The sequence below is a fragment of the Halichoerus grypus genome, chromosome X, assembly GCF_964656455.1.
Source record: "Halichoerus grypus chromosome X, mHalGry1.hap1.1, whole genome shotgun sequence".
Classification (NCBI taxonomy): Eukaryota; Metazoa; Chordata; class Mammalia; order Carnivora; family Phocidae; genus Halichoerus; species Halichoerus grypus.
Window position 1 is genome coordinate 1,563,962 of NC_135727.1, and position 26,893 is coordinate 1,590,854.

Sequence of the window (26,893 nt, forward strand, 5' to 3'; positions counted from 1 at the left end):
CAACATCAAGAGTCCGTTGATCAACCGACTGAGCCCCCAGGCCCCCCTCTTTTTCTCTTTTAATGAAGTAGAATAAATTTTATTTTATTTAGATTTTATTTATTTATCTGAGAGAGAGAGAGAGAGAGAGAGAGAGAGAGAGCACAGAGGGAGCGGGAGAAGCAGACTCTCCACCGAGCAGGGAGCCCGATGCGGGGCTCAGTCCCGGGACCCTGAGATCATGACCTGAGCCCAAGGCAGCCGCTTAACCCACTGAGCCAGCCAGGCGCCCCAATGAAATAGAACAGAATAAAAAAATATCAGAGTGCTTTCCAGGTAGTAAGGAAAAGTTTCATTTGGTGAAATGTTTCTTTCTGTTATTTGTGTGGATATGTGCTTGCCTGCGTGAGCCGTCTCGCACCGGCAAGCACACAATACTGGCTCAGGAAAGAAAATGTCGTTCTCCTTGGGGGTTGTGGGCAAAGCGTTACAGTGGCACTGCTTTCTGGGACCTTCCCCAAGGAAGTGACATTTGAGCTGAATCTGGAGCTCCCACGAAATAGGCCTGTAGAAGAGGAAGAGGGAGCCTGGCAGGGGCAGAGCGTTCACCAGTCCTCGGCTCTTCGTGGCTGCGCCTCACCGCGCACTTCCAGACTTGGCGACGGCACCTAGTCGTGCTCCCGCGCATTCAGTATCTTTGGGCTGCGGGCTCCCAGGCCAGGCCTGGCACGAGCGGGGACCAAATCGGTGGCAGCCAGGATGCTTGCTCTTCGCGGGGCTCGGGTCCCTGCCCCACTGTGGCCTTGCCGGTGGTAGAAGCTCAGGGAACACCTGCAGCGGCCTACTGGCCGTCCCCCACCCCTCGCCCCCGCCACCCCACGGGGCAGAATCCGACTTGCCTGGCCAGCTCAGGCTCGGGGCAGATGCAGGGGGCCGCGACGGGGGGCGGCTCCCTGGAGGGAGTGGCCTTTCCCGCTGCGCTGAGATGTGGGCCCCGTAGACCCCGCGGGAGCTTCAGGCGAGCACCCCCACCCCCAGGCGGACCTCGCCGGGCGGTGAGCTCATCGGGGGTGGGGGGGCGGGGGGTGGCGGCGTCGCCAGGCGGCCCAGGCGCTTGAGCTCACGGCGCGCCCCCACTCCCCCCCCCGCCGGCTCCTGGGCGATTTTACCAATTAAGGCTTTCTCTCCGGGCCGGGCGCGGGGCGGGCGCGGGGCGGGCGCGGGGCGGGCGCGGGGCGGGGGTGCGGCCAAAAAGAAGGCGGGCAGCGGTGGCCCATTCGCGTGGAGGCGCGCGGCGCTCAGCGGACGCCAGCGGAACCCCGAGGCGCCGGGCGCGGGCGCAAAGGCGAATCCGGCGCCACCCCCGCAGTCGCGGGCCGCCCGCAGGGACAGCAGGTGAGGCCTCCGCGCGAGACGGTCACCGCGCAGCTTGCGGACCGGGAACCGGGGTGACGAAGGAGAGCGGAGAGGCGCCAAGAACACGGGCGCCGGCGCGTAACCGCGCCCAGGCCAGGAGCAGCTGGGACTCATGAACTTGGGAGTGCGGTGCCCAGGGGCTGCCTTCCCTAGTGTACTTGGGAGTGTGTATCTGTGCCCAGGGTGGTGGGAGCCCTAGGCCACAGGGGTCCCTCAGAGAGAGGGTGTCTTGAGTGTTTGGCAGGACATGGGCCAAGTGGGCACTCAGTGTGCTAGCCACTGCATTATTGTCTGGGGAAGAAGGGCCCCCGACAGCAGGACATTGTGGGGGCTGAGAGGGAGCGGCCACCTAGAAGAAGGACAATTTGCAGCCAGTGTGGCCCCTGGAAAGGCAACAGTGGGTTCCTCGCTGGCACCCGCTGCCTTGGGCGCCGGGGAGCTGGTTCCGGGGCTGTCGCGCTCCATGGGGGCTGGGGCAGGGGTGTGGCCAGGCGCCGAAGGCAGGGGCTCCTCCTATGGGCCAGATCCGCGGCTGGGCCCTGTCCCAGGTTGGCTCCGAGCTGGATGTTCACCGCCAGTCAGGATGGGAGCAGCAACATCCCCAGATTCCCTTGCCAGCTGGGTCCCGGAAAAGTAGGTGAAGTCCACTGGCGGGTCCACCTGCATGTGCTCCAGGCCACACGGTCAGGGTGGGAGCTCAGGAAGTCAGTGTCCTCACCTGCTGCACCTGGACTTGCCCTTCCAGACCAGGTCTCTTCTCACCGTGCCATTTTGCAGCTTTCTTCACCAGCCGAAGCGCCCCTGTAGGAGGGCCCGGCCTGGGGTCTGAGGGCCCGGGGTGGGGTGGGGGGCGGGGTGTGTCTCACATCCAAGAATCTACTCCAAATAAGGGAAAATATGAAAGAGCTGGATTTTGGTTTCCAAGGACTGCCCGATCTGGGGGCTTTGGGATGGGGCGCCATCTGGTGGCCATACTATGTTTCCTGGGGACAAAACCCCTCTACACCCACCTACCTTGTCGCCCCCAAATAGGGAAAGCCTAGGACTGGAAGCCAGGATACCCAGCTTCTGTCCCCCTTTCTGCTGGGGCTGACTACTGATCAGTTACTGTGACTTAGTTTCCCTGGTTTCTGAAGGTTACTGAAGGAACACAGATGACCCAGTCAATGGCACTTTAGGGAAGAGAAAATCAGTTCTTACCGTAATTCTGTCTGTCCTTGGGAACTTGCTTTCCAGTGGGGCAGGGGGACGGACCAGAAATCTCATTTCGTCCTGAATGGGTCCTGTGTAGGGAGAGGTCCGTGTGGGTTCCCTCTTTATGGCTCCTGCTCCCATTTCCACCCCAGTTCCCAGACACCATTGTGTGTTTTGTGCAGGTGTGTCTGAAAGTGGTCAGGAGGGGGAAGAGTGCACACGAGGTGGGCCTCAGACTGGAAAAACCAATGGGGTGACAGGCAGCCCCAAAGTAAGCATGCTGGAGGGCAGGGGAGATGCTGACTGGACCTGCAGCCCCACTGTGGGTAATGCAGACGCCCAGGGCTACTGCAGAGTCAGCCATATTTGGGCATGACATGCTGGCTGACCCGGGGCTGCCTCTTCCACTGGTCTTTATTAGATAACTTACTGCTAGTCTCAAGTTCAATCTAACAAGCAAGTAGAAGAAAGAGACATGCCTTCCTCGAAAGACGTAAAGAAGGGAACATCCTGCAGAGGGGCGGTAAATAGGACTGGGAGGACTGAGTCCACTTGGGATGAAGCCCTGGTAGGCTGACTTTTCTTGACTGAAGAGGGTGGCAGTGAGCGTCCCCAACACGCCTCTTGCCTCTCTGTGCCTTTGCTGGTTGGTCTCCCCACAGCAGCCTCCCCACTGTCTCCGGAGTTACCTACCAGAAACGTGATTTTGAGTGAATAGCTCCCCATTGCCCTTGCAACCTCCCATGGTTCACCCACATCAGTATCCTGGACCCCTGTCCTTCGGGGCCCCCTCTGCACTGCCACGGGTCCTTGAAGCCCACCCAGACCCAAGTACTCAGAGCCCGCCGAGCCTCACTGGAACTCCTGAGCAGGCCCTCTGGGTCTGGAAGCCTCCCTCTCTCCCGCGCCCCCTGCCAGGCTGCCTCCTGGGGCCATTGGGGGAGGCACTGCAACAGGAGAGGAAACCCCCAGCACCCCAGGTGGATGGCATGGCGGGTCAGGCACACACTCGCTGTCTGCACGCCTCACCGGGCCCTCTGCCAGTGCCCACTGGCACGCCCGGCCCCTTGCAGGACCGCTTGCTCCTGGAGTGCCGGCGGCCTCCTGGCCCAGTGCCCCATTTCCTCCCGGCCGGAGCGGGGAGGGAGGCAGGCGGTGGGGACCGGTGGGATGGCGGGCGCCGGCGGGCGCAGGTGCGCAGGCCAGGGCCGTGGAGAGCGGGAAGGCGGGCCTGGCACGGGGGGTCTGAGGCGGCTGCTTCCCCGGCGTGGGGCACGCGCGCAAAGCGCTCGCTCGCGGCGGCGCCTGGCCCGGGAGCCGCGCTCTCCAGGGGCCCGCTCTTGGGGTCGGGTCCCTTCCCGCTGCGGCAGGGGCGGCCGGCCAGGGTGCGGCCGGGGAGCCCCAGGCGGCGGGGGCTTGCTGGGGAGGTGGGGGCTCCTGGGGCGGCGGGGCCGGGTCGGAGCCCACGTGACGCAGGGACCAGGAACAACACCCCCCACTCCTCCGCAGGGGCCTTGGAGAAGGAAAGTCCCTTCTATGGCGTGCCTGCTGGAGGCCAAGTGGTCCAGCGCCAGAGGCTGCTCAGCCTTTCCTTGCCGCAGCATTTCCTGCAGTGCTGGTGCAAGGCCACGGGGCTAGGGTGCGCCTTGACCCATTCAGGGCCCGACGACCCTCCCCGGAGCCTCGGGGTTGGGTCCGAACGGCCAGGACTGGGGGCTGAAGGGGGCATTCCGACGGGCGGGGCGGGGCGGGGCGGGTGCGGCCCGAAGCCCCACCCACAACCCCGCCCCACGGTGGCTCCGCCCCCACCGAACCGGCGCGGCCGCCCCCCCCCCCCCGCCCGCATTTAAAGGGCTCGTTCTCTCCGCAGCACAATCCCCGCTGCCTGCCTCGCCCTGTGAGCGCGGAGGTGCCTGCAACTTTAATTAAAGGGCCGTCCCCTCGCCTAGGCGGCAGCACCGCCCCTCAGCTCCTCGCGCCTCAAAATGAGTAGCTCCCACTCCCGGGCGGGCCAGAGCGCGGCAGGCGCGGCTCCGGGCGGCGGTGCCGACGCGCGAGACGCCGAGATGCCAGCCACCGAGAAGGACCTGGCAGAGGACGCGCCGTGGAAGAAGATCCAGCAGAACACGTTCACGCGCTGGTGCAACGAGCACCTGAAGTGCGTGAGCAAGCGCATCGCCAACCTGCAGACGGACCTGAGCGATGGGCTGCGGCTCATCGCGCTGCTGGAGGTGCTCAGCCAGAAGAAGATGCACCGCAAGCACAACCAGAGGCCCACCTTCCGCCAGATGCAGCTCGAGAACGTGTCCGTGGCGCTCGAGTTCCTGGACCGTGAGAGCATCAAGCTCGTGTCCATCGGTGAGGGCGTGGGTCGCTCCCGTGGCACGGGGAGGTCGAGGTTGAGGGCGGGGGCTCCACGCATCCTCCCCTCTCTCCTGGGCCTGCCCCTCCCAGCTACGTCCCCCCAGCCCCCGCGCTGCCCCCAGGGCCGCCAGGCTCCAACACGCAGGCCTCGAGAACAAAGGCGCGCTGGCAGGCTGGCCGGGCGTGCAGACCGCTACGCGCCCCCGCCCGCCGCACCCCGGCTGGCCCGCGCCCAGGCTGAGCTCACATCCTCCGCAGGCCGCGCCCCCGCCACTGCACCCGCCGTGGGAGAGGGCCTGCGGAAGGCGGGCACTGGCCGGGCTCTGGCCCTGCGCCCAGTGCCCCATCCTTGAGGAGGGGGAGTCCCGAGCCCTCCCCCCCCCTCCCTTCAGCAGTTTGGGAAGGGCTCTCTGGCCTTCAGGCGCTCCTGTAGGTCCTAAACGGGGTGTTGGAGCTTGTGAGTCCCATTGTCTAGGGCTCTTGGCTGTTTGGGGCCCTGGGAGATGGGTCCTTCCACTGGAGATGGCTCCAACCCCCAGTTTAGATCTCCCCTCGAGAAACTTGTGGCCAGAGAGGACCATAGCTAGGAAAAGGGTACTTGAGATGAGGTGGCCACTGAAGGGAGCTGGTTTGTAGTCCACTTAAACACCAAGTTACTGTTGAGCTTGGGCCAAACTCTTGCTTCCATGTAGGACTTGCTTTTCTGCATCTAGAATGCACGAGCTGGTTGGGAGGTACTCCAGCGTGCACTGGGCTCACCGCCAACCCAGTGTCCGTGTCACTGGGCTGGTGAGGTTGGCATTGACTGGACCTACTGCAGCATCCCAGGCTCTTCTCAAGATGCGGGCCATTCAGGGACCTGCACCGGAACTGGTGACTCGGGGGTAGTGTGTTCCCGCGGGAGGAGGAGCGCTTTCTTTTCTTTACAGTTCTTCCAGTTGTCCCTAAAGCCATGAGCCTTGCTGAGCCTGCGAGTCTGAGGGACACAGGACTCAGGCGCCCCCAGCCACTCAGAGGGCAGGTCTCCAGGGTCCCACCTCTTTCTTTGGAATGCCAGCTGAGGCTGAGGCCCACCCCTCAGTCCCAGCCTCAGTCTAGCCAAGCTGAGTCATCTCTGAGTCTTGGGTGGGGGGGCAACCGGATGTGGGGAGGCAGGCCACACCCCAGCTGTCTAGGGGGGGTCTCCTCCTCCCTCCTCCCTTCTACTCCTCCTCTAGTGAGCTGGCTGGAGCAGGCCTAGTTCCCAGAGCTTTGCCATATAAGGCAAAAAAATGTTGGAAAGCAGCAGTGATTAGGGGAGGGAGGGGGCAGGCTAGCCCGGGGGCTGGGGAAAGGGGGTGGGATGGGGCGGGGCCATCCAACCAGGCTGTCTCCCAACCCTGGGCCCTGGTTCTCTTCCCTCCCTCTTTTGTCAGGGGGATGAGGAGGGCTTAGGCTGGCCTCCTGTGGACCAGGGGGAGGGCCCAGCCCAACCCACTCAGGCTGATGAGCTTGGCCTTGTGTGTCCCAAGTCACAGTAGGACTCTGGAGGAGGGGGCCTACTAGGAAGCTCTCTGGCTGGTCCTGTGCCCTTGGTCTTCTCTGAACCTTCCAATCACCTCTAGCCTGAAGCCCCTTCTCTACCAGCCCCGCCTGCTATTTGGGGACAGCGCAAGGCAGTAGTGCAGAGCTTGGGACCAGCCGCAGTCTGGGAGCAGGGAGGCTGCTCTGCTTTGAGTGGCTCAGCCGGTCCTCGAGGTCCTGCCTGCTGGATTCAGGCTGCCTACCATTGATGGCCCTTTTGGTGGTGTCCATCCCCTTCTTCCCACCCTCGAGTTGACTCATCAGACAAGTATTTTCTCTTGATTTTGACGGGGGGTGGGGGTGGGGGGGTGCAGGACTCCAGTGGCTCTTAGAAAGCCCTCCCCTTTTCAGGGCCCCACCCTTAGGAAGCTGAGACCCAGAAGTGCCTTGGGTGGGGCCCAGAGCCTGGAGGGGTTGCCATGGTGACAGGGCGCTAGGTGCCCGCCCTAACCACTTCCCCTGTGGTGAGCTTGGCAGCCACCCGCCTGAGGCCCAGTGCCCCGTTAGGTGGTGAGGAGGGCAGGCGGCGGGCGAGCTCTGCTGAGGCAGCAGGACTCAGGGACCCCACCCATGGCTTCTGCCACCCCAGCTCCCAAGCTGGGGCCCTGGGTGCCCCGCCCAGGCTCATCAGTTCTGCCTTTCTCCTTGCTGGCTGAGGGGGTCTCTGGAATGTGTCCTGCCCATCACCCTGGCTGGCACGCAGCTCAACCACTGGCTCCTTTGTCCTCACCCCCACCCTCCCCAGGCCTGCTCCCAGTTTGGGTCTGTGGAGGGTGGGGCTCACATCCTCCACTCAAAGGGTCCTTGCCCAACGCCTCTACTTCCCCTGCCTGCTGCGGCCCTGGGCCCACCCACCCACCCTGAGGCAACAGTTTTCTTTCCCAACTGCCCCACTGGCCAGCCTTCCTCTTCCTCCACCCCGGCCCCATCCCCCCTCCCCTCCAGGGTCAGGTCGGGGGTCTCCTATCTAGGCCTGCTGGGGCCACACTGCTCCTCCTGCCCAATTCCCTGGAGACCCCCTGGAGCTGGGCAGCTGCAAAGCACCGTTGGGGGAAGGGCCCCTCCAGAGGCCGCCCTGGGCCCTGTCTGCAGCCTGGGTCTGTTATCTGTCCTTCCTCTGCCGCCCCCCCCCCCCCCACCGTCCAAAGGGCTTCCAGCAACACTCCTCATTGAGCTGTATCGTCACCATGTGTCAATGGGGGGGGTCTCCCCCCTCCCCAGAAGTCTCTTTCATCTCCTTTACCCCCCACAGAGACCCTGAGCAGAGAGGGCAGGACCCGCATGCCACCCCCTCAGGGAGCCTCGGCCTCCTCCCCAGGGACCCCTTGCTGCCACACTCTGCTGCCTGGGAGTGGCCTGAGGCTGCACGCGTGCGCACACGGGCCCCTGCCTGCTCAGCGCTGCCACTCGCTTTCCTCACAGACAGCAAGGCCATCGTGGATGGGAACCTGAAGCTGATCTTGGGCCTCATCTGGACCCTGATCCTGCACTACTCCATCTCCATGCCCATGTGGGATGAGGAGGAGGATGAGGAAGCCAAGAAGCAGACGCCTAAGCAGCGGCTCCTGGGCTGGATTCAGAATAAGCTGCCGCAGCTGCCCATCACCAACTTCAGCCGGGACTGGCAGAGCGGCAGGGCCCTGGGTGCCCTCGTCGACAGCTGTGCCCCAGGTGAGGGGTGAGGGAGTGGGGGGGGCGGGGGGCGGGGGTGGAGGAGACAGCCTGCCAGGGGGCCCTGGGGGCACCTCCCTCCAACTCACAGCCTTCCTTGTGCCGCAGGCCTATGCCCTGACTGGGACTCCTGGGATGCCAGCAAGCCCGTGAACAACGCGAGGGAGGCCATGCAGCAGGCTGATGATTGGCTGGGCATCCCTCAGGTACCCCCTGCCTGCGGCCATCTGGGGGCTTGTGGTCCCCGTGGGGAGATGTGTCACATGCCAGGGACTTGACGCTTGGAGGTCACATGGCTTCTGTCTGCCATCTGTGATAGGTGATCACACCCGAGGAAATCGTGGATCCCAATGTGGACGAGCACTCCGTCATGACCTACCTGTCCCAGTTCCCCAAGGCCAAGCTGAAGCCAGGAGCTCCCCTGCGGCCCAAACTAAACCCAAAGAAAGCCCGAGCCTATGGGCCAGGTGAGGAAGTCGGGCAGGGGATGCTCTGCGTGCTGACCTCATCCCTGCAGGACTTGGAGGTCTTGGGAACTCTTCGGTTACATGGGGGCTAGGTTATCAAATGCCCCCTCCGAGTCAAACGAATGGGTCAGGGCTGGTCAAAACTGGCCACTTGGCTAGAAGGTCCCCCCCCTGAGGCGTCACCGCAAGGTGGAGTGTGGTCAGGGAGGCACGACCCAGCCGCGTGCCTGTCAACAGAGACAAAACCCAGCCGGGGTATCGCACAGGAGCTAGGGCTCAGGCAAACCCGAGCGAGAGTTCTAGAAAACAGACCCAGGCCTGTCCCACAGCAAGAATGAAGCTGGGGCACAAGGCCAGGCTCTGTGTGCTGGGCCAGGGTTTACCTGCCATCAGCTCGCCCGCTTCAGAGCATTCCCGACGGGGTGACGGCAGGGAAGGACGCTGGGCCCGAAGGGGGAGGTGCGCTGGGGTGAGGAGGCAGCCCTACGGGCCGGCTCAGAGCTCCCGGCCCCTGCCTGGCAGGCATCGAGCCCGCAGGCAACATGGTGAAGAAGCGCGCGGAATTCACCGTGGAGACCAGAAGTGCTGGCCAGGGAGAGGTGCTGGTGTACGTGGAGGACCCAGCCGGCCACCAGGAAGAGGTAGGGCCACCGTCAAGCAGGCGGGCAGGTGCCTCCATTCGGAGCAGGGCCTCATGTGCTCCTTCCCGCCACAGGCAAAGGTGACCGCCAATAATGACAAGAACCGGACCTTCTCTGTCTGGTACGTCCCCGAAGTGACGGGGACTCACAAGGTGAGCCCTCAGCCCAAGGGGAGGCTGGTGGGGGAGGCGGTGGCTGGAAGGCCCGGCCCCTGCCCTCACGGTCTGCCCCTCCTGGGGACAGGTCACCGTGCTCTTTGCCGGCCAGCATATCGCCAAGAGTCCCTTCGAGGTGTATGTGGACAAGTCCCAGGGGGATGCGAGCAAAGTGACCGCCCAGGGCCCTGGCCTGGAGCCCAGTGGCAACATCGCCAACAAGACCACCTACTTTGAGATCTTCACAGCAGGTGAGGAGGGCGCTGCTGAGGCTGGCAGGTGCGAGGGGAGAGCGGCGGGGGGCCGGGGGCGGGCCGGGAGCTGAGCTGCGGTTACCTTGTGGCAGGGGCTGGCACGGGCGAGGTGGAAGTTGTGATCCAGGACCCTGCGGGCCAGAAGGGCACCGTGGAGCCTCAGCTGGAGGCCCGGGGCGACAGCACGTACCGCTGCAGCTACCAGCCCACCATGGAGGGCGTCCACACGGTGCACGTCACCTTCGCCGGCGTGCCCATCCCTCGAAGCCCCTACACTGTCACTGTTGGCCAAGGTAGGCCGGTCCCAGCCGCCCCCAAGTGGGGGCGCTGTAGACTGGGCCTCCCTCCGGAGGGGGGGCAGCTAGGGCGAGACTCACTCCAGCCCTAGCCCCGGCACCCTGGGCCTCTCTGCTTCCACTGTCTGGGCTCTCTTTCCTCCCCTGCTGGGGCCCTTCCTCCTCCTCCTCTCGCCCTTCTCCGTCTCTCTTCTCCACGCTTTCACCTTCAGAAGAGCTCGCTCCAGCTGTTTAGAAACCTGCTGCTCTCTGCTCTGCCCACGGGGTCCACGGTACTTGGATCTGTCTTCCTCTGGGAGGGGGCGGGCTGGGCGGGGGGCGGGGGGCGGGGGGGTGCTGGCGGCTGGTGTGGAATTGCTGGGAGGAGGCCTGGCCTACAGGTCCTGGGGTCATCGTTCTTTCCCGCACGTCCTTCACCCGTCTTGTGGGACCACGTTCCGAGGGACCGCCAGATTCTGATGGCCCAGCCCCGTGGGAGGGAAGGGTAGGGGTCACCCAGCGCCAGCTCCCAGTGGCTTAGCTGGCCCTTTCCCCGCAGCCTGTAACCCGGGCGCCTGCCGTGCCGTTGGCCGTGGCCTCCAGCCCAAGGGTGTGCGGGTGAAGGAGAGCGCGGACTTCAAGGTGTACACGAAGGGCGCCGGCAGCGGAGAGCTGAAGGTCACCGTGAAGGGGCCCAGTAAGTTGGGCTACGGCCGGGATGGCGGCGGCGGCCTCAGGACTGCTGCTGGCCAGGCCTGAGGCCCTCCCTTGTCTTGGGCAGAGGGCGAGGAGCGTGTGAAGCAGAAGGACCTGGGGGACGGCGTCTATGGCTTCGAGTATTACCCCCTGGTCCCCGGCACGTACACTGTCACCATCACGTGGGGTGGCCAGAACATCGGGCGCAGGTGAGGCCCCGCGCAGAGCCCCAGGGGCCCGGGCGGCACGCTCCTCCCCCCGTGCCGGGCCCTCAGCGCTCCCCTGTGCGGCTCTCGTCACAGTCCCTTTGAGGTGAAGGTGGGCACGGAGTGCGGCAACCAGAAGGTGCGGGCCTGGGGCCCCGGGCTGGAAGGCGGCGTCGTGGGCAAGTCGGCCGACTTCGTGGTGGAGGCCATCGGGGACGACGTCGGCACCCTGGGTGAGCCGCGGGCCGTGGCGCGGGCGTCCGGGGGCAGAGGGCGGTGCGGCCCCAGGGTGCTCACGCGACTGGCGGCCGTTGGCAGGCTTCTCGGTGGAGGGCCCGTCGCAGGCCAGGATTGAGTGCGACGACAAGGGCGACGGCTCCTGCGACGTGCGCTACTGGCCCCAGGAGGCCGGCGAGTACGCCGTGCACGTGCTGTGCAACAGCGAGGACATCCGCCTCAGCCCCTTCATGGCCGACATCCGCGAGGCGCCCCAGGACTTCCACCCAGACAGGGTAAAGGGCGTGTGCTGCCGGCCCCCCTCTGCCTCTGCCTGGGGACTTGGGGAGGCCTGGCTGTGCTGGTGTCCCCGACCGCGTGTTCCTGCCACTCTGGGTCCTTGGGGGCCTTGCACTTGGTCCCCTGAGATCGGGGGGCGGTGGGGGCATCTCTCATCAGGTGAAGGCACGCGGGCCTGGACTGGAGAAGACGGGCGTGGCTGTCAATAAGCCGGCAGAGTTCACGGTGGACGCCAAGCATGGTGGGAAGGCCAGTCTCCGGGTCCAAGTCCAGGTGGGGTGCCCACCCGTGGTGGGGTTGGTGAGGTGGGGTGCGCGGGTGCCCAGGCCTGGGCCCTCATCAGCGGGCTGCTCGTCCCTGCCCACTTCCCAGGACAACGAGGGATGCCCCGTGGAGGCGGCAGTCAAGGACAACGGCAACGGCACTTACAGCTGCTCGTACGTGCCCAGGAAGCCGGTGAAGCACACGGCCATGGTGTCCTGGGGCGGCGTCAGCATTCCCAACAGCCCCTTCCGGGTGAGCAGCCCTGTAGCCCATCTCCCTCGGGTGCCCGATCCAGCTCCGTTAGGTAGGCCTCCCAGACCGTACAGATCCCCCGTCCCAAGTGTACGACTCGATGGTTTTGAGTACATTCAGGGGTGTGCGGCAAGGATCACAGCCAAAGGTTAGGACATCTTCATCATCCGGAAAAGAAACCCTCTGCCCCGCACGCCCCCTGCCCCAGGCCCGAGCAAGCCCACTCCGGACGGCTGCTGTGGATGCGTGTGCACGCAGTATGGCCTTCGAATCGGGTTGCTGTCCCTCAGCAGCACGTTTCATCATGGCCCCCCCGTATCATAGCACGAGTCCGCGCTTCCCGCCTCTTCCCGCCCGAGGAATAGCCTGTGGTGTGGACGGGCCCCGTGGGTTTTTCGCGTTTGGCCGCTGTGAATAACACCACTGTGAACGTTCGAGGACGAGCGCTTGTGGGGATGAGCGATCTCCTCTCCCCCGGCGCGTCGGTACCTCGGGGTAGGCTTGCTGGGCCAGGTGGCCACTTCGTGTTTAATCGTTTGAAGAACCACTAAACTACTTCCTGAGGTGGCTGTACCATTTTGTGTGCCTGTTGGCCGTGAGTGAAAAAGCCCTGGGCCGCCTCCACGCCGCTCATGCCCTTGCACTTGCCCCTGCGCCCTGCAGGTGAACGTGGGAGCCGGTAGCCACCCGAACAAGGTCAAGGTATATGGCCCAGGAGTAGCCAAGACAGGGCTCAAGGCTCATGAGCCAACCTACTTCACTGTGGATTGCGCCGAGGCCGGCCAGGGTAAGGGCCTGCCCCGGGCGGGTGGGCGGGTGGGCGAGCGGGCGAGGTGTCCGGACGCGATCCCAGCCTCTGCTCCCACCCCCCGCTGCAGGGGACGTCAGCATTGGCATCAAGTGTGCCCCTGGCGTGGTGGGCCCCACTGAGGCCGACATCGACTTTGACATCATCCGTAACGACAACGACACCTTCACAGTGAAGTACACACCGCGCGGGGCTGGCAGCTACACCATCATGGTCCTCTTTGCTGACCAGGTGGGTGCTCTGCTCCCGGCCCCTAACGGTGCTGCGTGTTGGGGCACTGCTGTCCCCTGAGCCCTACTCTTCCCACCCCCTGCAGGCCACGCCCACCAGCCCCATCCGGGTCAAGGTGGAGCCCTCCCATGATGCCAGCAAGGTGAAGGCTGAGGGCCCTGGCCTCAGTCGCACTGGTGAGGATGAGCAGCACCCTGTGCGGCAGTCGGGGCCACAAGGAGGCTTGGGGCAAGGTGCCCTTACATGGCCACCGTGTTTCCTCAGGTGTTGAGCTTGGCAAACCCACCCACTTCACGGTCAATGCCAAAGCTGCTGGCAAAGGCAAGCTGGACGTCCAGTTCTCAGGGCTGGCCAAGGGGGACGCAGTGCGCGATGTGGACATCATTGACCACCACGACAACACCTACACGGTCAAGTACACTCCCGTGCAGCAGGTAGTTACCCGGACCTCCCAACGGCTGCGCTCCTCAACTAACCTACCGAGCGTGTGGGCTTCCTCGAGTGGTGGGCTAGGTGGGCTGCTCCAGAGGGCTTCCCACGCACTCTCGACTCCCCGCTGGGAGAGAGCCAGCTTGGAAGGCTGGGGGCGGGAGAGCAAAGCCAGTGCTTCTCTCACCCTCCCCCCATGCCCAAGTGCGGAAGACACAGGCCGGGGGGACCAAGGTCCTGACTCCTGACTCTGCCTTTCTGTGCCCTCTCCAGGGTCCAGTGGGCATCAATGTCACTTACGGAGGGGACCCCATCCCCAAGAGCCCCTTCTCGGTGGGGGTGTCTCCAAGCCTAGACCTCAGCAAGATCAAGGTGTCTGGCCTGGGAGAGAGTAAGTAACCAGAGCCCTGTCCCAGTCACTGAGGATGCCCCAGGGGCCGCCTCGGCTGGATGCCATAGTTTTCTCCCTGGTTCTGTCATCTCAACAGAGGTGGATGTCGGCAAAGATCAGGAGTTCACAGTCAAATCGAAGGGTGCTGGTGGCCAAGGCAAAGTGGCATCCAAGATCACGGGCCCCTCGGGCACAGTAGTGCCCTGCAAGGTGGAGCCAGGCCTGGGGGCTGACAACAGCGTGGTGCGCTTTGTGCCCCGAGAGGAGGGGCCCTATGAGGTCGAGGTGACTTACGACGGCGTGTCTGTGCCTGGCAGCCCCTTTCCTGTGGAAGCCCTGCCCCCCACCAAGCCTAGCAAGGTAATTGGGGCGTGGGGGGCCCCCCCTCATCTTCTCCAGGCTCACCCTCCGCCTTCCTCATTTTTGTCCTCATGACCAGTGGCCCTGCCTGGACCCCTAGCTGGTGGGGGAGAAGGTAGTTGTGAGGTCAGGCTGGGGGTCGGGGGTCAGGGAGGTGACACGGGTTTGGCTCCTGACCTGTCCCTCTTCCCTCAGGTGAAGGCGTTTGGGCCAGGGCTGCAGGGGGGCAGTGCGGGCTCCCCTGCGCGCTTCACCATCGATACCAAGGGTGCCGGCATGGGTGGCCTGGGCCTGACAGTGGAGGGCCCCTGCGAGGCCCAGCTCGAGTGCCTGGACAACGGGGATGGCACATGCTCTGTGTCCTATGTGCCCACCGAACCCGGGGACTACAATATCAACATCCTCTTCGCTGATACCCACATCCCCGGTTCCCCGTTCAAGGCCCACGTGGTGCCCTGCTTCGACGCATCCAAAGTCAAGTGCTCAGGCCCCGGCTTGGAGCGGGCCACGGCCGGGGAGGCGGGTCAGTTCCACGTAGACTGCTCGAGCGCAGGCAGCGCGGAGCTGACCATCGAAATCTGCTCGGAGGCGGGGCTGCCGGCCGAGGTGCACATCCAGGACCACGGTGACGGCACGCACACCATCACCTACATCCCGCTTTGCCCTGGGGCCTACACTGTCACCATCAAGTACGGTGGCCAGCCTGTGCCCAACTTCCCCAGCAAGCTGCAGGTGGAGCCTGCGGTCGACACGTCGGGCGTCCAGTGCTATGGGCCTGGGATCGAGGGCCAAGGTGAGGCCCCACCGCGGCCCCGGGGGGCAGAGGGAAGCCAGCGCCCCGCGGGTCCCTGGAGCCCCATGCCTCCTCCCCATGCCCGCCCCTGCAGGTGTCTTCCGAGAGGCTACCACTGAGTTCAGTGTGGATGCCCGCGCTCTGACCCAGACCGGAGGGCCCCACGTCAAGGCTCGTGTGACCAACCCCTCAGGTAACCTGACCGAGACCTACGTGCAGGACTGTGGTGACGGCACCTACAAAGTGGAGTACACGCCGTATGAGGAGGGTAGGCGCTGGGGTTCCCAAGGGCCGGGGCTTGAGAGACAGGGCGGCCTGGGCTCCTCCTGACCCAGCCTGCCCTCCTCCAGGACTCCACTCCGTGGACGTGACCTATGATGGCAGCCCCGTGCCCAGCAGCCCGTTTCAGGTGCCTGTGACCGAGGGCTGTGACCCTTCCCGAGTGCGTGTCCACGGGCCAGGTATCCAAAGCGGCACCACCAACAAGCCCAACAAGTTCACCGTGGAGACCAGGTGAGCAAGTGCCTGAGAAGCAGGGGCTGCGATGGGGCTTGGGACCGCAGGAAATAATGGGCTATCCATTTGGACCAGGGGAGCTGGCACTGGGGGCCTGGGCCTGGCTGTCGAGGGCCCCTCCGAGGCCAAGATGTCCTGCATGGACAACAAGGACGGCAGCTGTTCGGTCGAGTATACCCCCTACGAGGCTGGCACCTACAGCCTTAACGTCACTTACGGTGGCCACCAAGTCCCAGGTGAGGAGGCGAGGCAGCTAGGGCCGGTCTGGGGCCATTTGCCAGCCCTCGGCTCTCGCACACAGCTGCCATCCGTGTTCCCTCCGCAGGCAGTCCTTTCAAGGTCCCCGTGCATGATGTGACAGATGCATCCAAAGTCAAGTGCTCTGGGCCTGGCCTGAGCCCTGGCATGGTCCGGGCCAACCTCCCTCAGTCCTTCCAGGTAGACACGAGCAAGGCTGGCGTGGCCCCACTGCAGGTCAAAGTGCAGGGGCCCAAAGGTGAGTGTTCATGTGCCTGGGAGTGGGCGGTCAGGAGAGCACAGTCCTCTTGGGAGGCTAGGGCAGGAGACCGGAGGCGCAGCGCTCAGAGGTTGGGACAGGTATTCAGGTAGTTCACGGAGGAGCCTCGGGTGACAGTGAAGCCAGTGCCCAGGGACAGAGGACCACCAGGAGGTAGAACAGACGGGACTTGGCCACTGGGCAGATGTGGCAGGAGGGAGGGTGGGCAAGGCTCCAAGATGGCACCCAGATTAGTGTCTGGTGTCACATTCCTAGGGATGGGCAGGCGAGGGCAAAGCAAGGTCTAGGCCTGGGGTGGGGGCTGAGCTGGGTGGTCCAGTATGGTGGGGCTGGGGGACCCGGGAAACTGGCTGAGTCTCTCTCTGGGACTGGGACCAGGCCTGGTGGAGCCTGTGGACGTCGTGGACAACGCTGATGGCACCCAGACCGTAAACTACGTGCCCAGCCGGGAGGGGCCCTATAGCATCTCAGTGCTGTACGGGGAGGAAGAGGTGCCCCGCAGGTAAGAGGCAGGGCCTCCTGCCTGTGGGAAGGGTACCAGGGCTGAGCACCAAAAGCCCTCCTGACCGTTCTTGTATCACCCCGGCCCAACAGCCCCTTCAAGGTCAAGGTGCTGCCTACGCACGATGCCAGCAAGGTGAAGGCCAGTGGCCCCGGGCTCAATACTACCGGTGTGCCCGCCAGCCTGCCCGTGGAGTTCACCATCGACGCGAAGGACGCGGGAGAGGGCCTGCTAGCTGTGCAGATCACGGTGAGCTGGCCGCCGGGGTGGCTGCCCGGCTCCGGCGGGTCGCGCTCCAGGCACCGAGGAGGCGGGGGCCGAGAGGGGCCTAGGCCAGCGCGGCGGGCGGCATAGGGTGTGCGACCAGGGCGAGTGGACCAGTCCGGGACTGTGGTCTCCCTCGGGAGCCGTGCCAGCGAGGCCAGGTCCCCTGCCTCTAGGACGGTGGTGACAGGCACAGGCCCCCCCGCGCGCACGCTTGCTCACTGCTGACCTTGGTGCCTCAGCCGGCCCGCCCGTAACGTTCTCGTGGGTCACGCAGGAGGACGGGACCTTGATCTTCCAGGGGGAGCTCCCGCTAGTGCGGGAGCAGGCCCTGGGGCGGAGGCCGGGAGCCAAGGTGGTCATGGCGATAAAGCAGGGTGGGCATCAAGCTCCCCGGCCCCCTGCCTGTCACGGGGGTGGGGGGGGCGCGTGGGGCATCTGGGACTTCCCTTCTGGATCCTGGCCGTGGCCAAGTAAAGGACTGACGCCGCCGGGCGGTGGAGTGACTCGGAGGCTGTCCCTGCAGCCGTGGTCCCTGGAGTTTGCTCCTCCTGAGGGTCTGAGGTAACCCCGGGCCTCCGCTGTGCTCTGCCGCATAGGACCCTGAGGGCAAGCCCAAGAAGACGCACATCCAAGACAACCACGATGGCACGTACACGGTGGCCTATGTGCCAGACGTGACGGGCCGCTACACCATCCTGATCAAGTACGGCGGTGACGAGATCCCCTTCTCCCCGTACCGCGTCCGGGCCGTGCCCACCGGAGACGCCAGCAAGTGCACGGTCACAGGTGAGCCAGGCTGCCGGCGGCCGCGGCGCTGCGCACGGGGCTGGGGGGCGCCAGTGTGCCAGGGCTCGCTGCTTGGGGCGGCGTGTGGGAGTGGGGGCCGCCCCCTGGAGTGACTCACCTGACCTTTCTCCTTGCTCTCTGCCCTCTCACCTCAGTGTCAATCGGAGGTCACGGGCTAGGTAAGCTGCTTGCTGGGGCCACTCCCAATGCCCCTCCTGCCCAGAGGGCAGCTTCCTTTTCCTCTTCCGTGCCGATTCCCAGGACAGTTCCAGCTGCAGCTCTTGGCAGGGACAGGGGGGGAAGCTGGAGGGATAGTGCCCAGGGAGGCCTCCAGAGCAGAGCGTGAGTGCTCCGGCCCTCCCTCTCTCTGGGCCTCCGTTTCCCCATCTGAGACGTCGGGTTGCAGCTGAGAGCTTTGGGGTGAGGTGCATCCTGAGAAGCACCCCACTGGGGGCTCTGGGGTCTGGGGATCTTGGCACCCTGGGGAAGCCCCGGGGGCGGGCAGCAGGCCCTGCCTTCTCACTTCCTCCTTCCGTGGCAAGGGCTCCTGCACGGGCTGAGGGGACAGGGGGTCTCCCCTCAGCAGTGGGAGTCCCCCGGCCCTGGCCAGATCCACAGACCTCCATCCCCATCTCCCAGGGGCGTCTGGGCCCCAGGCCGGGGGAGGTACGGACTGCATGAGCGGGTGGGGCGGCTAGTGCAACAGCAGCAGCGTCCGACTGCTTGGGCGGGTAGCAGGGCAGGGCCCAGCCCAGCCTCAGAGCCCCAAAGTGCACTCGGCGGCCTGCCCGCCCTCCCTGCCTCCCTCCCTCCCCCTGCCCCCCACCCCCGTCCCCCAGCAGTGACGTTATTTAGGCATGGAGGTTCTCCTGCTTGGGCATGGGAGGGGAGCTCTAGCCCCAGCCAGGGACACCAGGGACGCCAGTAAGAGGTGACAGTTGACCTGGGAGCCTCTGGAGGCTGCAGGCCTGGAGCTTGGGTGAGGTGGCCAGGACAAGATTTGGAGGGTGGCTAGAGTCTCGGGACGAGGGCCCAATGGCTTGGTAGAATAGGCTCCAGGATCTGAGAGGACAGGCATGTGTGCCTAGGGCAGGGGAACAGGGCCATGGGGACAGGGGCACGGCCAAGACTTGGCCAAAGGAGTGGTCTCAGTTTACCTGGCCACTGTGTGCAGAATGGAGGCAAAGAGCCCAGTAGGGGAGCCGAAGTCACCTCTGGATCAGTCATAGTGGTGGCTTGGACCAGGTTGGTGGCGATGCGGCTTGAGTGGGGAGCCAACTTGGGAGGCGTAGTCTGAGGACGGAGCAGCCGAGACCCGCTGATGCACTAGGCCCCGGGCGGGCCAAGTGAGCAGCCGCCGACTGGGCGGTGGTCCAGATCACGAGCTGGGCAGGACGGGTGTAGCTGTGAGGCGAAGCCTCCCAGGGCAGGGCGGGCAGCAGGTGGCCAGGTCTAGAGCTTAAGTGAGCCATGGAAGGCCAGCACGGAGCCTAGCGCCGCAGGAGCCCTCGGCCAGGGGTGCCCCTTAAACAGCCCTTGAGTGGGCTCGGTGGGTCACATCAAGCACTCTCACTGCCAGGCCTCGCAGCCCACGGCCCCCCAGGCCTTCACGGCTGAGCTCAAACCATAACGTCACTGCCCCCCCCTCCCCTCGGGCACTCTGGGGCCCTAGAGGCTGCTCAGCTGCTCTGCCCTTGCAACCTAGTGGCGGTGGCTGTGGCTTGGGCCTCCCGTCCCTCTTTCCCCTGGTGCTGCCCCCGCCTGCTGTGCGTGCTGCTTGGGCGCTAACCCCCCGCGGCCTCGCTGCTTCCCCGCTCCCGGCTCCCTGCCTGCGCCGGGCCGCACCCGGCCGCCCCTCCCCACCAGCCTCCGGTTGAGCGAGTGTTCTCAGTTGTCAGGAAACTCCAGTTTCGCCTTCAGGCCCGGGGGGTGGGAGGCAACTGTCACAACCCCCCCCCCCCACGCTGCAGCAGGACTCTGCCTCACCGCATCTGCACACGGCACTGGGGTCCAGGGCCAGGCTGCAGGGACGAAGGCTGCTGCGCACCCAGCCAGGGTGCCGGTGTTGGTCCACAGCACTGGCTGAGGCCAAGTTGGCGGGGGAAGTGGCGGCAAACACTCGTGTCCGGACGGTAGCGGCGGCCTCATGGGCCTCCGGGCCCCTTCCTTTCTCCCAGACACCTGTGTGCCCCCCATCGGGCCTTTCCCATGTAGGGCTATCCCCAAGACAGGACTCCCTGGCTTGAGGCAGCTCAGGGGAACCTTTCCTGCCTTCTGAGAAACCACTCACCGATCCAGCTTGGGGCGGGGGGCGGGGGAGGCCTGGCTGCGCTTGGTGGTGGCAATAAGAAGCCTGGGCGGGTGGCAGGCAGATGGGAGCAGCTCAAGCGCCGAGCTCACACACCGGCCCCCCCTTTGGGGACCTGCCCTGCCCCACCAGGTGCTGGCATTGGCCCCACCATCCAGATTGGGGAGGAGACGGTGATCACTGTCGACACCAAGGCAGCAGGCAAAGGGAAGGTGACCTGCACCGTGTGCACGCCCGACGGCTCCGAGGTGGACGTGGATGTGGTGGAGAACGAGGATGGCACCTTTGACATCTTCTACACAGCCCCCCAGCCGGGCAAATATGTCATCTGCGTGCGCTTTGGTGGCGAGCACGTGCCCAACAGCCCTTTCCAAGTGACGGTCAGGAGGGGCCAGGGTTGAGGGGTCTGGGTGGAGCCTGCCCTGTCCCTGCCCTGTGTGACGCCAGAATCTGCAACTCTTTTGTGTTGCTCCGCAGGCTCTAGCCGGGGACCAGCCCACAGCACAGCCCCCGCTTCGGCCTCAGCAACTGGCCCCGTCTTACACGTATGCCCAGGGTGGCCAGCAGACCTGGGTACGGCCTCAGCTGCCTCGTCCTGGCTCTCCTGGCCCGAGGGGACACTTGGGGGCTGGCCAGCGGGGTGTCCTGTGAGGCCCCATCCTGCTATGCGTGAGGACGGACCCCTGGGACTCCCTCCCCTCCTACGGCCCCTCACTTGGGCCCTCTGTCTCCACTGCAGGCCCCAGAGAGACCCCTAATGGGTGTCAATGGGTTGGATGTGACCAGCTTAAGGCCCTTCGACCTTGTCATCCCCTTCACCATCAAGAAAGGCGAAATCACGGGTAAGCGGGAGCAGGAAGGAGCTCGGGAGCCAGAGAGGCGAGGGTTTGCCAGTGGGTGCCCTGACCCTGGCCCCACTGCTCCGCAGGGGAGGTGAGGATGCCCTCGGGCAAGGTGGCACAGCCAGCCATCACGGACAACAAGGACGGCACCGTGACCGTCCGCTATGCTCCCAGCGAGGCTGGCCTGCACGAGATGGACATCCGCTACGATCACATGCACATCCCAGGTGCGCCTCGTGGGGGCCTGAGTTCGGGGGGCGGGGAGCCTGGGGAGGTGACACCAGGCCCCATTCCACATGGCCCCTTTTCCTGCCTCAGGAAGCCCCCTGCAGTTCTATGTGGATTACGTCAACTGCGGCCACGTCACAGCCTATGGGCCTGGCCTCACCCACGGAGTGGTGAACAAGCCTGCTGTCTTCACCGTGAACACCAAGGATGCAGGAGAGGGTGAGCGGCAGCCCTACTCTTAGCCTGCCTGCGTGCTGAGGGACGCCCACCCTCATCCAGTAGAAAGCTGGGCACAAGGGAGATGCTCCCTGAATGCGGCTCCCCACCCTGCCGCCCTGGCCTCTGCTTGCCTGCTGGGGCTCTTTCCCCGCCGGCGCACTGTTCCCATCCTCACCCGTGACTCTCTCTAGGGGGCTTGTCCCTGGCCATCGAGGGCCCATCCAAAGCAGAAATCAGCTGCACTGACAACCAAGATGGGACCTGCAGCGTCTCCTACCTGCCCGTGCTGCCCGGGGATTACAGCATCCTGGTCAAGTACAACGAGCAGCACATCCCGGGCAGCCCCTTCACCGCCAGGGTCACAGGTGGGTGGCACTGGGAGCAGTGACAAAAGCGGGCAGGCGGCAGGGTGGGCACAGTCTCCCTCCGCACCTGGACATGAAGTGACTGTCCCCTGGCAGGTGACGACTCCATGCGCATGTCCCACCTGAAGGTGGGCTCTGCTGCTGACATCCCCATCAATATCTCCGAGACGGACCTCAGCCTGCTGACGGCCACGGTCGTGCCCCCCTCGGGCCGGGAGGAGCCCTGTCTGCTGAAGCGACTGCGCAATGGCCACGTGGGTAAGAGGTTGAGGGGCAGGGCCTTCTGGAAAGGAAGGAGGCTGTGAGGGGAGGGCATGCCTTTCCCCAGCTGACAGCCCCGCCCTGTGCCCAGGGATCTCGTTCGTGCCCAAGGAGACCGGGGAGCACCTGGTGCATGTGAAGAAGAATGGCCAGCACGTGGCGAGCAGCCCCATCCCAGTGGTGATCAGCCAGTCGGAGATTGGGGATGCCAGCCGCGTGCGGGTCTCAGGCCAGGGCCTCCACGAAGGCCACACCTTTGAGCCTGCAGAGTTCATCATTGACACCCGTGATGCAGGTAGGTGGTGGTGGCCTACCAGCTGGGGCAAGAGCCCTGTGCTTGGCCCTCCCGGCTCAGCGGCGTCCCTTCCACAGGCTACGGCGGGCTTAGCTTGTCCATTGAGGGCCCCAGCAAGGTGGACATCAACACAGAGGACCTAGAGGATGGCACATGCAGGGTCACCTACTGCCCCACAGAGCCTGGCAACTACATCATCAACATCAAGTTCGCTGACCAGCACGTGCCTGGTGAGTGTGGCACCCACACACAGCCCCCATGACCGAGCTGCCCCCACCCCCGTGCCGCACGCCAGAGCCTGCCGGCAGAAACGTAACCTGTACGACGTGCGGGCTGTGCTCTCCTCCCGCAGGCAGCCCCTTCTCTGTGAAGGTAACAGGAGAGGGCCGGGTGAAAGAGAGCATCACACGCCGGCGACGGGCCCCTTCGGTGGCCAATGTTGGCAGTCATTGCGACCTCAGCCTGAAGATCCCTGGTAGGAGCTGTAGGGAGCCAGGGAGGGGCCGTGGGGAGTCCTGGGCGCCAGCCCCAGGTGGCCCGAAGCAGAGGGGTGGGGCGGGGCGCAGGCCTCTTGCTCACCAGGCTGTCCCCCTACCTGCAGAAATTAGCATCCAGGACATGACAGCCCAGGTAACCAGCCCGTCAGGCAAGAGCCACGAGGCCGAGATTGTGGAAGGGGAGAACCACACCTACTGCATCCGCTTTGTGCCTGCCGAGATGGGCATGCACACAGTCAGCGTCAAGTACAAGGGCCAGCACGTGCCCGGGAGCCCCTTCCAGTTCACTGTGGGGCCCCTGGGGGAAGGGGGAGCCCACAAAGTCCGTGCTGGAGGCCCTGGCCTGGAGAGGGCTGAAGCCGGAGTGCCAGGTACGCCTGCTGCTTGCGAGGCTTTTGCTCTTCTGGGCTGGGGTGGGTTTGAGGAAGTAGCTAGCAGCCATGTTGCCGTCAGCCATGCTTGGAGGGGACTGAAGCTGGAATAGTGGCCCTCTCTGAGGGCACCCTGTTTTCCCACAGCTGAATTTAGCATCTGGACCAGGGAAGCTGGTGCTGGGGGCCTGGCCATTGCTGTTGAGGGCCCCAGCAAGGCCGAGATCTCCTTCGAGGACCGCAAGGACGGCTCCTGCGGTGTGGCTTATGTGGTCCAGGAGCCAGGTACCGAGAGCTTGGCTGGGGTCGGGGGAAGCGGCCCCTGGGTGTGGACAGCTCCACCTTGCTCCCACCCTCCACCCTGAGGTCCCAGGGCCACCCAGGCTGTTGGTGGGAAGTGGGAGGTGTAAACACTGACAAACAGGAGCCTTCCAGCATGCCCTCTGTGCTCTCTCCCTGCCCAGGTGACTACGAGGTCTCGGTCAAGTTCAACGAGGAACACATCCCCGACAGCCCCTTCGTAGTACCGGTGGCTTCTCCGTCTGGCGATGCCCGCCGCCTTACTGTTTCTAGTCTTCAGGTGAGGCACTGAGAGAAACCGCCTGCCTGGGGCTCCTGGGCCCGGCCAGACCAGAGCCGCTGCACAGAGCAGACCTTGACCCTGTGTCAAGGGACCCGCCCAGCCCAGCTCGGGGCACCGGGCCTCTGCTCTGGCTGCCGGGCCTCTGCTCTGGCCGGGTGCAGCCCATGCTTGGGGTTGGCAGGAAGCACCCCTGCCCGCTGTGTGGAGTTTTTCTCGTGTCTCAGGTCTAAAGGCTTTGAACAGAAGCCTGTGCCCGTTGAGCACCAGGGCTGAGGTTTAAAGAGGGATAGCCTGCCAGGGCTGAGTGCTGCCCACAGCGCAGGGCTGCCCTCCATTCCTGCTGCCTGGGTGTATGATTGCAGAGTGTGGATCTGGGGGCGGGGGCGTGTGCATGTAGCTTACCGGTCCCCAAGAATCAGTGGCTCTCCCTCTTTAAACCAAATTGGACGCCAGATGGGTAAGTGTAACCCCAGGGGCCTTCCTGCTGCTGGGGCCCTGCTCTCCCGTGCCCCAGCCACCCTGTCTAACCACATCTGCTGTGCTTCCAGGAGTCAGGGCTAAAGGTCAACCAGCCAGCCTCTTTTGCAGTCAGCCTGAATGGGGCCAAGGGGGCGATCGATGCTAAGGTGCACAGCCCCTCGGGAGCCCTGGAGGAGTGCTATGTCACAGAGATCGACCAAGGTGAGGCCCTGTCCCTGCCCGGGCCACCCACCCATCTTCCCTGGCCCTGCTGGGAGCAGCGGGCCTGCCCAGCTGGCTGGAAGCAGACTGAGAGTACAAAAGGAAGGTACAGATTCTATAAGCAGGGCCCAAACGCTGGGGCTCCCTCAGCCAGGCGACCCTTCCCCCATTCGTGACCCAAGCCCTTGGCCGGGGGGCGGGGAGGCTCTGGCTCAGAAGCCACAGCTGCTAGGAAGGAGAAAGCCGCCTGCAGGCAGTGCGGTGCAGTCTCCTGAAGGAGAGACCCGAAGTCTAGCCACGGGGCTGGCCCACTCCTTAGCCAGGGCCTGGCACTTGCCAGATAGGTCTGAGGCAGCCTGGAGGTGAGAAGAGCCGGTTCACCAATTCCACTAGTCTCACAGCTGGTCCTGCCCCTCCACAGCCACGTGACCTCAAGTTCCTGTTGCCTCGGTGCCCCTGTTCACATGCGGAGGCTAAGGCCTTCGTGGTAACCTGTTTAGGGAGGCAGAGAGGCGAGGCAAGTGTTTTGCTCGTAGATTTCCGTCCAAATGAGCACCAACAGTGAGCTGCTTGGGCATCTCAGGCTTCAGGAGGTCTGGGGTGCGGGCTGTGGGTGCCCAGTGTGGTCCCTGGAAGAAGTGACCTGCTGGACCGGTGGGCAGGGGAACCTCCTCACAGATGCCACTTGCCCGGTTTTGGAGGGACCTCAGGCCCACGGCGTGCCCCTCTGTTCCTCAGATAAGTATGCTGTACGCTTCATCCCGCGGGAGAATGGTGTCTACCTGATTGACGTCAAGTTCAATGGCACCCACATTCCTGGAAGCCCCTTCAAGATCCGAGTTGGGGAGCCTGGGCATGGAGGGGACCCAGGCCTGGTGTCCGCCTATGGAGCTGGCCTAGAAGGTGGGGTCACAGGTAGGTCAGCGGATGCAGCTTCCAGTGTGTGCACACGGCTGCTGGGGCCCTTCCCCCAAGTTCTCAGTGACAACAGGAGGCGTGCAGAGGTGACAAAGCTATGCCGGGGGTTGGGGGGTGGGGGGTGGGAGTCAGGGGCTGGGGAAACAGTCCAGGCCAGCTCTTCCTGACCTCCCACGCCCCCAGGGAGCCCAGCTGAGTTTATCGTGAACACGAGCAACGCTGGAGCGGGTGCCCTGTCAGTAACCATCGATGGGCCCTCCAAGGTGAAGATGGATTGCCAGGAGTGCCCTGAGGGCTACCGTGTCACTTATACTCCCATGGCACCTGGCAGCTACCTCATCTCCATCAAGTATGGTGGCCCCTACCACATTGGGGGCAGCCCCTTCAAGGCCAAAGTCACAGGTGAGTCTTGCACCAGACTGCTGGTGCCCAGCCCAGTGCCTTGCCCTCCGGCCATCTCTTAGCACCCTAACCAGCTCTGCCCTGCAGGTCCCCGTCTCGTCAGCAACCACAGCCTCCATGAGACATCATCCGTGTTTGTGGACTCCCTGACCAAGACTGCCAGTGCCCCCCAGCATGGGGCCCTGGCAGGTTCCACTGATGCCAGCAAGGTGCTGGCCAAGGGCCTGGGGCTGAGCAAGGCCTACGCGGGCCAAAAGAGCAGCTTCACGGTGGACTGCAGCAAAGCAGGTGGGTGCCCCAGGCCCCGCCCCCGCCCCTCCAAAAGACAAGGCCAGAGAGAAGACGGGATGGCCAGTGCCTGGGAACAGGGGAAGAAGGGGGTTAGGTGCGGCCGGAGTGCCCTTGCGGGCATGCTGGTCACTTCTAAAGCCACTTCCCCTCTGGGCTCCCTGCCATCTTTACCCTTCAGGAAAGTGGCTTGGGAGGAGCTGGACTTTCCTACACTGGCCTAGGGAGCAGGGGTGCTGGCAACTCTTGAGGAAGGGCTGTCACCCCGCAACAGATGGGGGCGGCAGGGGGAGGATACGAAGACAGAAAGAGGGGTCAGCGTATTCTCCGCTGAAGGGAGGAGACTTGGGGCTTAGAACTGAGGCCTCTTCCCCACCAGGCAACAACATGCTGCTGGTAGGGGTGCATGGCCCCCGGACACCCTGCGAGGAGATCCTGGTGAAGCACGTGGGCAGCCGGCTCTACAGTGTGTCTTACCTGCTCAAGGACAAGGGAGAGTACACGCTGGTGGTCAAGTGGGGCGATGAGCACATCCCAGGCAGCCCCTACCGTGTCCTGGTCCCCTGAGTTCTGCCTATGCCAGCTGGCAGCTCCCAGGATGAGACGTGCCCCACACCCATCCCCCAACCTGAGCAGCCCCCTGGTCTCCTCAGCCCCGGAGCCCCGGCCGGCCCTGGCCGCCCCATCACTGCAGCCACCCCAGCCCTGCGTTGCACTCACCTGCCTCCACTTGGGTAAAGGAGAGAGGCGAGCAGAGGTAGCCCTTTGGTGGCTCTGCCTATCTTCTTTGGTTCTGGGAGGGGTGAGGGATGGGGTACTATGCACAACCACCCGCTAGTTCTCTTCCCTAGCCGAGAAGAATAAAGTTCTGCTTCCATTCTCCTGAGGTGGCTCTAGCTTTCTTGCAAGGGTGCCATCTAGATCTCCAGGCCCGGCACCCAGGGGCTCCTGCTTTTCCCCACCCGTGCACGCCCCGCCCCAACTCCCACCGGCCCACTGGCACTCAAGTGTTCTCTGCCTTCGTGGGTTCAGACCAATGGAAGGGGAGAGATGCATAGCACAGCAGAACAGGACGTGACACCGGTGTGCTCTTCCCAGGCCACACCAGGAACGGATACTGTC

At 64.5% G+C, this 26,893-nt stretch overlaps 1 protein-coding gene across 2 annotated transcripts; it reads left to right on the forward strand.

Moving 5' to 3' along the window:
* The first annotated feature begins 1,262 nt into the window (after positions 1 to 1,262).
* Positions 1,263 to 26,657, forward strand: FLNA (filamin A). 2 transcript variants are annotated; one of them, XM_078065363.1, is made up of 48 exons: positions 1,263 to 1,374; positions 4,460 to 4,947; positions 7,939 to 8,187; positions 8,296 to 8,393; positions 8,507 to 8,654; positions 9,177 to 9,295; positions 9,370 to 9,447; positions 9,539 to 9,701; positions 9,797 to 9,997; positions 10,539 to 10,676; positions 10,761 to 10,884; positions 10,978 to 11,114; positions 11,200 to 11,393; positions 11,557 to 11,670; positions 11,770 to 11,913; positions 12,577 to 12,700; positions 12,792 to 12,952; positions 13,038 to 13,128; positions 13,217 to 13,386; positions 13,655 to 13,772; positions 13,870 to 14,132; positions 14,328 to 14,925; positions 15,020 to 15,193; positions 15,276 to 15,438; positions 15,517 to 15,677; positions 15,767 to 15,937; positions 16,337 to 16,460; positions 16,553 to 16,709; positions 17,324 to 17,513; positions 17,669 to 17,692; positions 19,954 to 20,201; positions 20,299 to 20,394; positions 20,561 to 20,663; positions 20,750 to 20,890; positions 20,982 to 21,110; positions 21,302 to 21,475; positions 21,572 to 21,733; positions 21,828 to 22,031; positions 22,109 to 22,261; positions 22,384 to 22,506; positions 22,633 to 22,899; positions 23,047 to 23,184; positions 23,364 to 23,479; positions 24,031 to 24,163; positions 24,902 to 25,078; positions 25,265 to 25,483; positions 25,571 to 25,771; positions 26,151 to 26,657. In XM_078065363.1, the coding sequence occupies exons 2-48, from the start codon at positions 4,575 to 4,577 to the stop codon at positions 26,336 to 26,338; spliced, it is 7,941 nt and encodes a 2,646-aa protein (XP_077921489.1). In that variant the 5' UTR covers positions 1,263 to 1,374; positions 4,460 to 4,574; the 3' UTR covers positions 26,339 to 26,657. The 2 variants fall into 2 exon arrangements, with proteins under 2 accessions (XP_077921489.1, XP_077921490.1); XM_078065364.1 differs by lacking the exon at positions 17,669 to 17,692.
* Positions 26,658 to 26,893: the final 236 nt, after the last annotated feature.